This window comes from Torulaspora delbrueckii, chromosome 6 (assembly GCF_000243375.1).
Source record: "Torulaspora delbrueckii CBS 1146 chromosome 6, complete genome".
NCBI lineage: Eukaryota > Fungi > Ascomycota > Saccharomycetes > Saccharomycetales > Saccharomycetaceae > Torulaspora > Torulaspora delbrueckii.
Genome location: NC_016506.1, coordinates 987,760 through 1,002,647, shown reverse-complemented (window position 1 = coordinate 1,002,647; position 14,888 = coordinate 987,760). Strand labels below are relative to the sequence as shown.

General features: G+C 41.8%; 10 protein-coding genes across 10 annotated transcripts; 5 read left to right on the top strand and 5 right to left on the bottom strand.

Moving 5' to 3' along the window:
* Window positions 1-174: 174 nt before the first annotated feature.
* Window positions 175-2,133, top strand: TOP3 (DNA topoisomerase 3; the record flags this gene model as incomplete). Its single annotated transcript, XM_003682512.1, has 1 exon — window positions 175-2,133. One exon carries the CDS (start codon window positions 175-177, stop codon window positions 2,131-2,133), a length of 1,959 nt encoding a protein of 652 aa, XP_003682560.1.
* Window positions 2,134-2,172: 39 nt separating this feature from the next.
* Window positions 2,173-4,107, bottom strand: MSC2 (metal cation transporter MSC2; the record flags this gene model as incomplete). Its single annotated transcript, XM_003682511.1, has 1 exon — window positions 2,173-4,107. The coding sequence occupies one exon, from the start codon at window positions 4,105-4,107 to the stop codon at window positions 2,173-2,175; it is 1,935 nt and encodes a 644-aa protein (XP_003682559.1).
* A 621-nt stretch (window positions 4,108-4,728) lies between these two features.
* On the top strand, window positions 4,729-6,534 carry THI7 (thiamine transporter THI7; the record flags this gene model as incomplete). The annotated part of the gene is made up of 1 exon (XM_003682510.1): window positions 4,729-6,534. The coding sequence occupies one exon, from the start codon at window positions 4,729-4,731 to the stop codon at window positions 6,532-6,534; it is 1,806 nt and encodes a 601-aa protein (XP_003682558.1).
* Window positions 6,535-6,632: 98 nt separating this feature from the next.
* On the bottom strand, window positions 6,633-7,631 carry COQ4 (ubiquinone biosynthesis protein COQ4; the record flags this gene model as incomplete). The annotated part of the gene is made up of 1 exon (XM_003682509.1): window positions 6,633-7,631. One exon carries the CDS (start codon window positions 7,629-7,631, stop codon window positions 6,633-6,635), a length of 999 nt encoding a protein of 332 aa, XP_003682557.1.
* A 121-nt stretch (window positions 7,632-7,752) lies between these two features.
* Window positions 7,753-8,772, top strand: RAV2 (Rav2p; the record flags this gene model as incomplete). Its single annotated transcript, XM_003682508.1, has 1 exon — window positions 7,753-8,772. The coding sequence occupies one exon, from the start codon at window positions 7,753-7,755 to the stop codon at window positions 8,770-8,772; it is 1,020 nt and encodes a 339-aa protein (XP_003682556.1).
* Window positions 8,773-8,775: 3 nt separating this feature from the next.
* On the bottom strand, window positions 8,776-9,237 carry SPC19 (Spc19p; the record flags this gene model as incomplete). Its single annotated transcript, XM_003682507.1, has 1 exon — window positions 8,776-9,237. The coding sequence occupies one exon, from the start codon at window positions 9,235-9,237 to the stop codon at window positions 8,776-8,778; it is 462 nt and encodes a 153-aa protein (XP_003682555.1).
* A 206-nt stretch (window positions 9,238-9,443) lies between these two features.
* On the top strand, window positions 9,444-10,970 carry VPS64 (Vps64p; the record flags this gene model as incomplete). The annotated part of the gene is made up of 1 exon (XM_003682506.1): window positions 9,444-10,970. One exon carries the CDS (start codon window positions 9,444-9,446, stop codon window positions 10,968-10,970), a length of 1,527 nt encoding a protein of 508 aa, XP_003682554.1.
* A 147-nt stretch (window positions 10,971-11,117) lies between these two features.
* On the bottom strand, window positions 11,118-12,077 carry LIP2 (lipoyl(octanoyl) transferase LIP2; the record flags this gene model as incomplete). The annotated part of the gene is made up of 1 exon (XM_003682505.1): window positions 11,118-12,077. One exon carries the CDS (start codon window positions 12,075-12,077, stop codon window positions 11,118-11,120), a length of 960 nt encoding a protein of 319 aa, XP_003682553.1.
* A 130-nt stretch (window positions 12,078-12,207) lies between these two features.
* RKM2 (protein-lysine N-methyltransferase) lies at window positions 12,208-13,596 on the top strand (the record flags this gene model as incomplete). The annotated part of the gene is made up of 1 exon (XM_003682504.1): window positions 12,208-13,596. The coding sequence occupies one exon, from the start codon at window positions 12,208-12,210 to the stop codon at window positions 13,594-13,596; it is 1,389 nt and encodes a 462-aa protein (XP_003682552.1).
* Window positions 13,597-13,644: 48 nt separating this feature from the next.
* CBS2 (Cbs2p) lies at window positions 13,645-14,781 on the bottom strand (the record flags this gene model as incomplete). Its single annotated transcript, XM_003682503.1, has 1 exon — window positions 13,645-14,781. One exon carries the CDS (start codon window positions 14,779-14,781, stop codon window positions 13,645-13,647), a length of 1,137 nt encoding a protein of 378 aa, XP_003682551.1.
* Between the last annotated feature and the right edge of the window lie 107 nt (window positions 14,782-14,888).

The following is a 14,888-nucleotide window of genomic DNA, read 5'->3' as shown; positions in this document are numbered from 1 at the left end:
TGCTATACCTGCTTTTCCATTATTTTACATTGTTTACATTGTTTACATTTAAGAGTGTTGAGGTTTGGCGATGGCGCGCAGAACGCCAAACCGAACAATTTAACCATACAGTATACCGAAGCCAAACAAGATACTTAAAGATGTTCTTATCAGAATTCCCTAGCGGACAACGGAATGAAGGTGCTATGTGTAGCTGAGAAGAACTCCATTGCCAAAGCTGTCGCTCAGATACTAGGTGGAGGAAGGTCCACTGCACGTGACTCCACCTACATGTATGTGAAGAACTACGACTTCCACTATGATGGGTTTCCATTTGCTTCTCAGCCTGGTGGTTGTCAGGTTACGATGACCAGCGTGGCTGGTCATCTCTCTGGAGTCGATTTCCAGAGCGATCGGTACGGCTGGGGTAAGTGTAATGTTCAAGAACTGTTTGATGCACCGGTGAGTGAGGTCTTGGACAAGAATCAGAGGAAGATTGCTGAGAATATCAAGAAGGAGGCTCAGAAAGCAGATTTTTTAATGATATGGACAGATTGCGATCGGGAGGGAGAGTATATTGGTTGGGAAATATTCCGTGAGGCTAATAGAGGCAATCGTCGATTGACTGAAGCAGTGGTTTACCGAGCAGTTTTCTCACATTTGGAAAGACGACACATTCTGCAAGCTGCTAGGAACCCTCAGAGACTAGATATGCGAAGTGTGAATGCAGTGGGGACTAGGATGGAAATCGATTTACGAGCCGGTGTCACTTTCACTAGATTGTTGACAGAGACTATGAGAAATAAAGTGGGGCAATCTAACGGTATTTCAAGACCTGCAAACGGGTCAAACGCTAACAAGAAAAAAGACTCAACCGTGATTTCTTATGGTACCTGTCAATTTCCCACCTTAGGGTTTGTAGTGGACAGATTTGAAAGAATACGAAATTTTGTCTCAGAGGAATTTTGGTACATCCAGCTGCAAGTAGTTAGTGAACAAGCTAGTACCATATTTCAATGGGAGAGAGGTCACCTTTTTGACCGACTGAGTGTTTTGGCAATATACGAAGCATGTATCGAGACGGCGGGCAATATAGCGAAGGTCAGTGATTTGAGATCGAAACCTACTTCAAAATACAGGCCGCTTCCTCTAACGACTGTGGAACTGCAAAAGAATTGTTCTAGATTCTTCAAGTTAAATGCAAAGCAGTCGCTGGATGCAGCAGAAAAGCTTTATCAGAAGGGATTCTTGTCATATCCAAGAACTGAGACCGATACCTTCCCAGACAAAATGGACTTGAAAGGCCTGGTCACCAATCAGGCACAGCTTGATCAGGATAATACTTCAAGATCTGCATGGGCCAACTATGCAGCAAATTTGTTATCTGACACACCTGGATCGAACAAGTTCAAATGGCCACGGAGTGGCTCCCATGACGATAAAGCGCACCCTCCCATCCACCCCGTTATTAGTCTTGGCCCACAGGCCAATGTTACACCTACAGAGAGAAAGATCTATGAATACGTGGCGAGGCATTTCTTAGCCTGTTGTTCAGAGGACGCCAAAGGTCAATCGACTACATTGACCTTGGATTGGGGTGGTGAAAAGTTCACCGCTACTGGACTTGTTGTGTTTGAGAGGAACTTTTTGGATGTATACCCTTGGGCCAAATGGGAGACCACTAAACAGGTACCACGCCTCGAGCTTAACCAAGAATGTCGCCTTGAAAAGTGTGAGATGCGCTCTGGTAGCACATCGCCACCCAAACCCATGACTGAAAGTGAGTTGATCATGCTTATGGATGTTAATGGAATTGGAACTGATGCCACTATTGCTGAACATATTGAAAAGATTCAAGTACGAAATTACATCAAAAGTGAAAAGACAGGCAAGGAGACATATTTACAGCCCACGATACTGGGAGTTGCATTGGTGCATGGATTTGAAGCCATTGGTTTGGAAGACTCTTTTGCCAAACCATTCCAACGAAAAGAAATGGAGGACGAACTGCGACAAATCTGCGGAGGCACTAGAACGAAGAACGACGTTATTGTTAATATCATGGGTAAATACAGAAATTACTGGGCAAAGACTAATAGCTCTAAGGGTAAGCTGTTGGAAGTTTACGATAGAGTTCGTGCGACGATGTCATGAGATTAAGTAATTTGGCAAAAACGTATAAAAAATATATATTCATTTGCTCTGAACTACTTGGGGTATCATATTTTGAGAGGAGGTTCGACACCAACAAGGTGAATCTTTTGATTCGACTTGAATCCAAGCCTTTATTCCAACGCTTTCGAATATTTTCTCGACCCTTTTCTTTATTATAGTGGAGTTTTCACCATCGGTGTACTGGACATGAATATACCCGACAAGCAGTGGAGGTTTTTTGGTAATTTCATTCGAATCATTATGCGAATGTTCGTGCGAATGATCGTGTGTGTGTTCATGTGATTGCTCATGCGAGTGATCATGCGAATGATCTTGTGAGTGGCTGTCTGAATGAGAATGTGCATGTCCATGTGCATGAACATTAGCTTCGACCGATGCCGGCCAAAATCTGGGAGTGGTATAACCTGTAATACCGGGGGTTGTAGAGATTTGATTCAACGCTTTCTTCACCAAGTTATGCCTCTTTTCGTCTAGCTTCAACAATATGGAAGAAGTGGTGGATTTCAGAAGAGGAATTGCGCTTAGTAAGATCAAAGAACCGATGAAAAGCGAAGCAAGCGGATCAAAGATATGTAAATGGGTTAATTTGATCAAAATTGTGGAAACGATGACTCCCACAGACCCTAAAGTATCCGCCAATATGTGCAAGAAGATTCCTCTCATATTTTCGTTCCCCGAGCCATGGGAATGACCTCCGTGATCGAATGCAAATAGACCAGCTAAGTTGACTATCAACCCCAATGTAGCGACCACGAGCAGTTCATTGGTCTTGTGCAAATGAACGGGAGTGAACAACCTACCGAACGATTCGACAAAAATACCACAAACGATCCCGAGTAGTAAAATACCGTTAGTGAATCCTGCCAAAGTCTCTAGGAAACCCATCGCGAATGGGAACTTATCGCTCGGGGGTCTTTTCGCGAGTACGCCTGCTATCAGACCGAGCAACAAGGAAGTACAATCCAGAGCCATATGCAAGGAGTCTGACAAGAGGCCTAAAGATTTGGAACGGAACGAGTAGAGTAGTTGGACGAACATAAACGTTGTATTCAGCAACAAGAAGGAGAATATCGATCTTGTATCTTTGTTTTTAGCGATCTGTTCCAAAAGACTATCGGAGTGTTCCACAGCATGCGAATGAGTATGAACGTTGTGATCAGTGTGAATAAACCATGAAACGTACTCGGAGGAAAAAGTGTACAGGAGAGTTAGAATATCGAGGAGTTTGGAAGAAGAGATAGAGTTAAAGGACAAAAATTGCAACACTATTGCCATCAAACCACATGCAACCACGAAATACCGCGGTACTGTAAATGCTTTCTCGTCTGTAATCATATCTTTAGTAGACAGCAGTAGGATGGCCAAGCAACCAACAAAGACAAAAGCCATCAAAAACTGCACGTAGAGAGATTTGAAATAACACACTGCGTTCAGTAAACCAAACAAAAATAAAGGCGGCAGAAAAGCCCACTTACTCCTCAACACTACTTCCTTGTGTGGAATTTTGGGAAGAACCAACTTTAAACACGATAGAAGCACTGCATATGCAATAAAAGGACCCACAGTTCCAGTATCTTTGGCAATTGTAACACTTAACAGGCATAGTGGAGTATAAATCTTGAATAACTGTACCCATGAGGAATCAAAATCCTGAGATAGTACCAATTTCACTGTTACTAACGACAACGTCGTTGTCTGGATAGTACCCAACACGGTACACAATTGCGAAAAGAGAAACCCAAGTATAAAGACAGACGACACGGCTCGCAAATCAGACCACATTCGACAACATAGACCGAGACAACTCACTGTAGAGGCCGCAAATAACGGTAAAATGAATAATCGCACATCATATCCCAAAACAGACGGAACGAGCACCAAATGACTCGCCAGGATCACCGTCGGATAAGACAGTAACAACGGTATCCCACAGGATACATCACTGAACTGCATTGACCTGCTCAATTAGATATTTCCAGCTCTTTAATCAGTAACTGGCCTATAAACTATATAGTGTCAAAACAACCCGGCGGGCCATTGTCCGGTTCGTACCGGATAATTTCGGACAACAAAGCTTCGGACACACCGGTTCCTTCCGGACATCATAACTGTGGCTCCAGATGTGGCTCATCTGAAAAATTAGCCGCCAATCTCAGAATTAGCCGCCGAGGCAGCTGTGCACTTACCCGCCCTAAATTCCTTTAGAAGAATAACTATTAGTTGCATTTATGTGCATTCCCAAAGAGGCAGCACCGAGTTCTTGGCGCTTCCCTTCTGGAAACAAAGGAAGCTGCTAGCTCCTGCTTTGGGACAAAGGCAAGGCACGGACTCATTTTTACCGAGGCTAGAGCTACCAGTTGTAGTAACTTTAGTGGCCTCATCAAACGTTTAATCGTTGCAATTATAGTGAAAAATTTGTCAAAGTGTTAATTAAGTGCCATAGATGAGAAGATCAATTAAAGAGGGTTTAAGTTTGAGGCATTCCTTTTTTTTGTTCTTTATATAAACCATAGGTGAATGGCTAGTAGTCGGAGATTTATTCTTTGATCTAACGCACCAGAAAGGTTTTCCAATATGGGATTAAAAAATTTTGGTGATAGGTTATCGAAGGGGTTGAAATTTCTGGAGGTGCCTGTTGATCAGAGAAGCACTCTGAGTTTTTTGAAAAATCCAGATTTACAACCTATTCCTTCGAGGAATCAAACATGGGGATTTTGGTCTAATTTTGCATACTGGGGGGTTATTTCATTCTCTGTTGGTACTTGGGTCAGTGCATCTTCCGCTGCCGATTATGGGTTGAGTTATGCAGCTACGATTGGTACTTTTATCGTGGGTGATGTGCTTACGATCTGCTTCACTTTAGCTAATTCGTATCCTGGTTACGATTGGAAAGTCGGTTATACATTGTCGCAGAGATTCACTTATGGTATTACTGGTTCCTGGTTTGGTATTTTGATTCGTGTGCTGATGAGTATTGTCAATTATGGTTCTAACGCCTGGTTGGGTGGTCTTTGTGTTAATATGATCATTGATTCGTGGTCTCATCACTACTTGAATTTGGCTAACACTCTGACTCCAAGTGTCTACATGGATACCAAAGGTGTCATCGGGTTCATGCTATTCCATGTGATCACGTGTTTCTTCTATCTAATGAAGCCTTACCACTTGAACTACATTCTAATCGGTTCTTGTATAGCTACCTGCTTCTCTATGATGGGTATGATCATCTATTTGACCCATAAAGCCGGTGGTGTTGGTGAATTGTTCGTTTCTTTGGAATCTGAGGCTACCGGTTCCGATTATGCATGGGCTTGGGTTTACTTGATCTCTTACTGGTTTGGGTCTGTTTCTCCAGGGTCTGTTAATCAGAGTGACTATTCCAGATTTGGTTCTTCCCAGACTGGTATTTGGTTGGGTACTATTTTGGCCTTATTGATTCCAACGACTCTGGTTCCAGTTTTCGGTGTCATCGGTGCCTCTACTTGCCAACAATTGTACGGTGAGGACTTATGGACTCCAATGGACATCTTTGATTACTGGTTGAAGGACAACTATTCCGCTGGTGCCCGTGCTGCTGCTTTCTTCTGCGGTGTCTCCTTCATGATGTCCCAGGTTGCTTACACCGCTTCTAACGCTGGTTTCGCTACCGGTATGGATTTGGCAGGTTTGTTCCCCAAATACATCAATATTAAGAGAGGTGCTATTCTATGTGCTTGTGTGTCCGTTGCAGTGCAACCATGGAACTTCTACAACCGTTCTTCAAACACTTTCTTGACGGTCATGGGTTCGTTCGGTATCGTGATGACTCCAATCATCGCAGTTATGATCTGTGATAATTTGGTCATCAGAAGAAGAAAATACTCTGTTTCTCAGGCCTTTGTTCAAAAAGGTGAATACTACTATTGGAAGGGTGTTAACTGGAGAGCTATGTTCGCATGGGTCGCCGGTATGGCTCCAGGTTTGCCAGGTATCGCTTGGGAAGTTAACAATGACTACTTCCATAACAAAGGTATTATCAATTTCTACTATGGTGATTCTTTCTTCTCCTTTATCATCTCTTTCTTCCTATATTGGATTCTATGTCTCATCTTCCCATACAAGATTACGATCAAGCAGGATGACAAGGATTACTACGGATGTTTCACCGACGAGGTTGCTAGAAAGAAAGGTTTGGTTCCACATAGCGAAATTTCACCAGAAGAGATTGCTATTCATGAATTGACCAACAAGATCTATATCAACGAAAGCGAAGCTGAGACTGCTACTAGCATTGAAGTCAACAAAGAAAACAATGAAATGAAGAACAGAAAAGAAGGCCAGACTTCTAAATCTCCTTCTGAATATGACGGCAATTCTGTAAGCGAAGAAAACAACGCTTAGAACAACATTTCGACGGTTAGGTACCAATAATTTTGATAGACATATAATAGCCTTAAAGGCACGCATAATTTTGGAAGCAGCAATACAGCTGTTATTATTTACATTTCGTGATTTTCGTATTTCATTTTCAACTCTTTCCTGATCCTTGAACGTTCCTTCCTGATCTCTCTTAAGTCTGGAGGTGAAGAGATCCCCAATTCTTCCCTCAACTCATTGATATCTTTGTCCAAGATTTCTTCCCAGTAAACGTTTATCAAAGGCTTGCAACTCAAACCCATTCTCACAGCCCATGGCAAGTATATATCATACAACCTCTCTCTTTGAATAGGTTTCAGACGCAATGGCGCCAAGAGAGCCCCTAAACCTGCCATGGGAACCCCCATATTCGCAGCTTCCAGAGCCTTGATGGCAATCTCGCCTTCAATTATAATAGGCAAATCATTGATGGCATGGTAAAAATCATGACATTGTCTGTATCTCTTAAAAACGTAAGCATGGATAGGATCATCAATGTACTTGACAGGTTCTCTAGTGTCTGGTGACACTCCTTCCTTCTTTAACCACTTGTAGTAAGTATAACCTAGGGTTGTCTTTGGCATTTTACTCAATCTATTCATATCCAGTGTGTCAGAGGTGATGTTAGGCTGCTCCTTCAAAATCCGTCTCCCAGTCTTGTCTGATAACATTGTAGTCTTCAAGTTCTCCAAGAACGGGGTGATAGCAGATGCCTCGCCCAATTGAACAATATTTAAACCATTCTCAGGGTGGAAGTACGATCTTAGACCTGATATGGCGAAGAGCAGTAATTTTTCATGAGTGTATAGTGGGACATGACCCTCGTACCTTGGTTCTATAGGCCTACTGTTTCTAAGAGCCCGCAATCTTCTATCAGTATCCTCCTTGCGTTGTAGTTCATAATCATCATTCTTGTTGTGCAATTCTCCTCTGTCCATGGCATTTGCTAATCTGGCTTGTTTGCCAAATATGAGGCCTCCCAGCGTCATGGCCGTTGCAACAAGAAAGTGACGCCTTTGTTGCATACAATTTCTACTTAAAGCACCTCTTGCGGTATTGTACCTTAACGTCAAACCACTCATCTCGATTCCTCTTATTGTGTACTTTCCTGCAGGGGACTGTATAAAGAGGGAGTTTGTTCTATCTTAACTGAAAAATCGCCCTAATTGACAGAGCAGATATCAATTGATAAAATCAAGCAAGATGACCACAGAACTATATCCCAATGACTTGTTTGGTGGCCCCGATCAGTATGATTTCGTGAAGGACCTTGCTGCTGAGCGTTTTTGGCTGGTAAACGAGATCGTGAAGCCTGAACTGCCCAACATTCTGGATAACGTGGAGAAATGTTTAGAAATGTTACACAGCGATCAAGTGTTCAAGATGCCCATAAGTAGCGGAGTCAACGGCGGTACCAATGGGCCTTCTGTAAAGGGCATAGTGACGAGACAGGGCCAGTACCTGTTAGATTTTAAAGCCATTGTGAAGTTTCCAGAATTTCACAAGGGCAAACAGGTCCTCCTGAGGATGAATACGGGTACGAAATTTCTGCTTTCCCAGATCCAATCTATTGAAAATAATCTAGGCTACATTTTAGAACTTCTCGAAGAGCTTCAAATAATCGATGATGCCCAAAAATTTATCGAGAAGCTTGGGAAAGTACTGGAGCTTTTGATCAGCTCCATAAACCTCTTAGAGAGTCCCCCCAGGAGGCTTTCCTTCCCAGATAATAACAACTTTGCCATGAAGCAAATGTTCCAGGACTATAATAACCTGTGTGAGAACCCACACTACGAGATAGCTCTTGAGATTCTGCTTTACAAGAACGAACTATGCATAGACTTTAGGAATGTCCATAAAGTCTCGAAAAAACCCTGGTGCCAAATCGACTCAAAAACAGGAAAGTCGCTCACTGACGATATCAAGGATCAGCTTACTACTGATCGCTCCAAGAGCCTTGCGAACGTCCTGAAGAGCGAAGGGATCCAAATCGAAGAACCCACACTTATAAAAAACCTGATGTCTTCTTTCAACACAGAATCGACAACTTTATCACAGGCACAAAACTACCTCAATAGATGTGTGACATTCAATGGCAAAGTAGTGATGGAATGTGAAAAAATTGCCATGACGACAAGCGACCCATCGTTGATTAGTATTACATCAAAATTAAGTGCTCTGGAGAACAGCGTAAGCACCTTTTACACCAATTTGAAAATATGATATTCAAGTGTCCGCATTCTGCCTCAAAAGTTCCAATTTTTTCTGCAACATCTCTTTCTGTTGCTTCAACTTTTTGAGCTCTTCCAATTCTTCATTTGTGGTCGATCCCATAATCACGACATCAGTACTCACATCGAAATCTGTATAACTCTTCTTATTAAGCCTTAATTTATTCAGTTCGTATGTTTGTTGTAAAGTATCCAGTTCCCGTCTCATCTTGTTTAGGGACTTCCCCAGCTTGTCTTGCAAAATACTCACAAGTGGCTCAACCTCCTCAATAAGATCAAGTTTTGCTCTCTGAACGTCATATTCCAAGACTAGTTCGAACACTCTTCTCGATTTTAGCATTGTTTGTGTGAGGTACGTGTTTGGTCTTGAATTCTTCTTCAAAGTCTCCACAGAACCCTTCAATAATCCCACTGTACTCTCCAAGGAGTCGGCACTTCGTTCCAATGCATCAGACATGGTCAATTCCAGCCAATTGAGCTAGTTATAGAGATTTTCTCTTCTTGTTTCGATGGCCGATGTTCTTTAAGCTTGGTGTCCCCGTTCTGCATTTAGCAAGTAACTTTGTCAATTTGAAAACAATAGCCACAATAAAGAGTTGCACAAAACGCCAAGACCTGAGCTGAGTGTTATATGACCATACAGGTACTCATTGTGTATTAGTTATGATTGAGGTGGAAAGGAGTTGGAGGGGCCCTCCTTCCGAAGCACACGCAGCCAGTAATGTTCAAACGAATCACGATAATGTCAGCCCTACCAAGAGGAGAACTAGATCGAACTCCAAAAGTACTGGAACAAGAAACAGTGAGGTTACAGATAAGAAAGATAGTCAGAAGCAGTCACAACAACAGCTATCTGATATAGATGCATTCAGACCAGTAGTGGCACCAAGGAACAAGTATACACATGTAATCATACTGAAATCTTTGAATGAAACTTTCGAGACGAAATTCCTTGTTGTTCCATTCAAACCAGAAAGCTTCAAGTTGGGAAGACCTGTGGTGAATTCTAATGCCAATCAGGGAAAGATGGGCAAGCAGGATCCTCAACAGCTTCCCCAGGTCAGACCTGATAACGGGCATTTCGACTCGCGAGTTCTGTCTCGTAATCATGCCTCGCTGAGTTGCGACCCTACGACTGGTAAGATTTACATACGAGACCTAAAATCGAGTAATGGGACGTTTGTCAATGGGAATAGGATTGATCAAAATGATGTCGAATTGAAAGTAGGTGATGTGATAGATTTGGGGACTGACATCGATAGCAAATTCGAGCATAGAAAGATAAGTGCATTCGTCGAAGATATCTCGGTGATCCCTCTAATGAATGATACCGCAGAGACCGCACATTCACTCTTTGGTTCTACTTACGGGGATACAGGAAACAATAATCCAAACAACGCACCAGAACATACAAGTGGCACGGATGACTTCAATTATTCGGCAGGATCTGCCACTACAGCTCAAAGAGCGGCTTTTGAAGCGGCGATGTTCGGCGACGTCAACAATTTGGATTTAGAAGATACGGTTTTGGGCTCTGAAACAGAAATATTGAGTGGTATCTTCATTAACAATTCTATAGGAACGAGCCCCAACCTTATAAATGTCATCAAAACACTGGCCACCGAAGTATCTTTGGAGAAACATGAATACGCCAAGCTCAAATCCATGGAGAGCTTTCTGATAAACTACACCACAAGCCTTGAGTACATAAACAAGATGATGGTCGAGAAGAATGATAAGCATTTGGTCAAACTTCAAAATGCCTTAAGGCAAAAGTTGTCAGAAAAACAATCATTAATGTTGCAGGAACACAAGTCTCAGCTGGAAAAGCTTGAGAGAGAGAAAGGAGATCTACAGGAATCATGCTACGCTAAGACTGAGGAAACTTCAGAGCAGCTGAAAAAGCTAGAAAATGATCTCGAGGACTTGAGAACCAGGCTGGAAGTGGAGAAATATAGAAACAGTCAACTTGTCAAGAATGCGGCCAGTGTTGACCAGGATCAAGGAACTCAGTCAGCTCAGGTCAGTCAAAGTGAGTCTACAGTAGGTGATAGTAGGTCAGCTTCTAATGGTAAGCGTGTCAGTCCTGAACATAAAAAACTTGGAAACGGCACATTACTGGTAGTAAGCGCCGTGTCGATTGGTCTCATTGCATATGCTCTGTCTTTTTCATCAACTCAAAAGGTGTAAAGCTGCTGTAATCGTTTCTCGTCAACTATTTCATCGGTTATAATGATATCATGATTTACAGGTGCTTGTAGTGTACATATATAGGTTAATAGCTGAGCCGGTACACACAATTAAGTCATTCAAGCTCAAGGAGATTTAAGTTAGTTCTTAAAACTCCATGTCTTTTATAATTGTTCTTTCGACCGTCCCTATCCCGACAATTTTTGCAAGTTCATCCACAAAGCTGTTGGCCACATCATTAACAGTGACATCAGCTTCAGGTTTCTGCTCTTGAATTGAGGTAGCTAAACTGTTCGAAAGTCCGCACATTTCAAATTGGTTCATATATGATAGATCAGGGCAAACATTAATAGCCACCCCATGCGAAGTGACAGATCTTCTAACGTGGACACCGAGACTGGCAATTTTCTCAGAGTCGGTGATCCAAACACCTGTCTCAGCAGTTTTTTTGGCTTGCAACCTGAGAGAATCTTGGCAATTATGAGGCTTGGTGTTAGCCAATGCATTAATAGTCGCGCTTTCGATACTCGAAACGAAGCATTTTGCTGGAAAATCCTTAAAGGTCTTTAAATCCAAAATAATATATGCCACCAGTTGCCCAGGACCATGAAATGTAACCTGTCCTCCTCTCTCGACTTGGACGAATTTTGGCTTCATGTTCTCTTTCTGGATTAGTGGAATGAAATTCTCATATCTGGAAATTTGCTCTCTCGTGATAGTCTTCTTTATTCGCTTGCCTCCGGTATAAGTCGGTTGAAATTCAAATGTCAAAACCATTGGATTTAGTCTAACATCCAAAATACGATCAATCACTTCTTGCTCCTTTTCATCCAGTGTACCATTAGGATGTTCTTCTTGAAGTTTCTTCAATCTCTTTTTAATCTTTGAATGGAGTTCCTTAACATCCAATTGAGCTTTAACAAATTTCTCTTGCATCTGTAATCCTCTCTCAAACGGCAACTGCTCAGTGAAATGTAGATGTCGTAGCACCTTCGCAGAATCGTCAACCGGATACGTTTTTACCTGGGAATAGCATGTCTTAGTGCAATAGCCTCTTAGAATGGTGGCATGCTGAATAGACGTGATTCTCAAGACACTATTCCACATAATACCAACCAGTTTGACTCAGATTATCGTTTTGACACATTCAACTTTTTTAAAGATTCAATGTAAATCAAGCTGAAAAAATACAGATCAAATTAAAATTAAGACTAAGACTGAAACATCTCACAGTGATATGGAGCAGAGGATCGAGAGGCTGCTGAAGTGGCTTAAAAAATCAGATGAATTCTATTTGTCTCCAAACGTGGGAGTAATCGAGAGTGAAGGCTCCGGTAGAGGTGTCGTCTTAAAAAACGGTAATTTGAGGAAGCACGATGTCATTGTTTCGGTACCTTCCCATTATCAATTGAACTACTACACCATATTATGGAACATTTCGTTATTTAATTCCGAATTGAAGATCGATGGCGTTACCGTTAACGAGAATGAGAAGGAAAAGTACAGTAAAATGCTACAAGATGATGATCCGAGATTTCAGATATACTCATCACTTGATCAAACATTTCTCCTGAGCCTAACATCCTTTCAGATATTTGAGATCTACATTATGGTAGAATGGATTCTTTTGCCGTTGTGGTCTGAGGGCAGAAGTGAATCGTTTTGGCAACGGTTCTTTGATGTATGGCCCTCTGAAGAGGAACTGAGTTCTATTCCAGCTATTTGGAGCTGCTCACCATCGTCAAAGGACAAGAATCTACTGCCGTTTCTGCCTTCAGCATCGTGTGTACTCTTGGAGAAGAAAATAAAACTGATTGACCATGACTGGGCACTGATTCACCCCTGGTTAGCTAGTTGTGTTGAAAAATTTTGCCAGCAAGGTCAGAAAACTCTCCCACAAGATGAATTGTATCAAAAGTTCCTCCAGGTGTACTTCATTATCAACTCAAGATGCTTGTATTCGAAAGTGTTACTGAGAAAAGGCGATGAGGAGAGCCAATTCACCATGGTGCCGTTCGTTGACTTCCTCAATCATACAGAGGAAATAAATGAGCACTGTTATCCTAAAGTTGGCAGAACACCGAAAGCACAAACAAATATGGGCCCATTTAGCTTGAAATGTGGTGAACGTGGTTACAACAGGATAGGAGATGAAATCTTACTGAATTATGGTCCACATTCTAACGATTTTCTTCTCAATGAATATGGATTTGTCCTTGAAAGAAATCAATGGAATTATATTGATATTTCAGAAGATATACAAGCCATGCTGGAAGGCAATTCGGCCATGATCTCATTTTTGAAGCACCACGACTACTGGGGAGACTACACAATAAACCATTCAGAGATAAGTTATAGAGTTATCGTAGTATTCAGCCTGTTTGTTACAAAAGATTACAAGCGAATGGACAAGTTTCTTTCAGGATTCATCTCAGAGGACTACTTTTGGCCTAAAATTGAGGATACTCTACGCCAATTTCTGACATCCTTATGTGACAAGATCCGAGATCGAGTTGAGAAGCTGGAAGATATGCGCGCTGAATCTTATGATTTTAGCGCGCAAAATGTGGTGGCATTATACATGGGCTACATGGACATTATAGAGCATCATTTAGATAGGTTATAGATGCCTACCACAAACTAGTGTTTCATTCTATCTACAGGTATTTGTAATCTACAAGTATTTATAATCGAAAGTTTTCTGCCGGGCCAACGCAGCCTTACCCATGACCAGGTTGGTTATAGTGTTATTCAGCTTACAGTCAATCTTTCTGTAATTGGCAATCCGCATGAAAAAGCCGGTCAACTCGCTGATGTTTGTTCCTTGCAATTGATCTATCTCGTACAGCATTCTAGTGAATTTGTTGCCACCTTGTTCTAACTCTCGCAGAACAACACTATACAGCCTATCGTAATCCAGCGCCGTCTTAACATTTGGTATGTTCGCTAGGAAAGGGTATGCGCACCTCAAAATCCAAACTTGTTCTTTGATCATATCCATAATCAAGTTCTTTGCGTGCTCTATCTTAAAAAGTTCATGCCTATAGCGACAACCGTAAAGTGCCGCTAATGGCTCAATGCAACTCTCAATGATCAATTTCTCGAGCCGTATCAGAAGTAACTCACCATAAGGATAAAATAGGAGATCCAGCGATAAGACACCGCTTTTGTTTTCAGTGGTACTCTCTAACAACTTCACTAAATCGTTACGTTCACGCATATTTCGTATCTCATCGGACTGTAGATCTTCGTTGTAATGAAATAAATCCTTAGGGACTGGGCTGATGCGCAGCGTTAGTTTGGGCTTTTTAACGTTGATATGGAACTCATTGACGCTAACTGCAACGCTACGTTCTTTCCTAGCCGTAATTCCTATCAGCAAGTTTGGTCGAGATTCCTTTGTCTGCCACACATTCATGTATAGATTCTCTATGACACCAACTGGGGGATTAACGAGAAGTACATTTGATCGATCATTAAGAGACTTCTTATATTTTTGGATCGATTGAACCAATCCCTTCACATGAGGCCCAGAGAAGATGGCATTTGGGATGGTCGCAACTTCACCTGTCGAATAAACTGGTGGAAGGTGTGATGCCATGAATTGTGAATGGTGATAATCGGTATCATTATTCTTCTGTATCGTCAATTTTGAATCGTTTTCCAGGAACCTCGAAAGTTTTTTCATATCATTTAAGAGCAGAACCACCTGTGGAACTTTAGGTTGACTAGGAAGCTGCGCTATCTCGTACGCTAACAGCGAAGTAATTGGATTATTCACCAAGGAGTACACCCGCGGTATTGAGGTCATAATTCCTATAAATTTTGACTTTAAAGACCCATTGAAGAGCTATCTCTCGTCTGGCTTTCTTTTAAAAGATAAATTTTAGTATTATAAGAGCCGTTTTTTTTAAATTA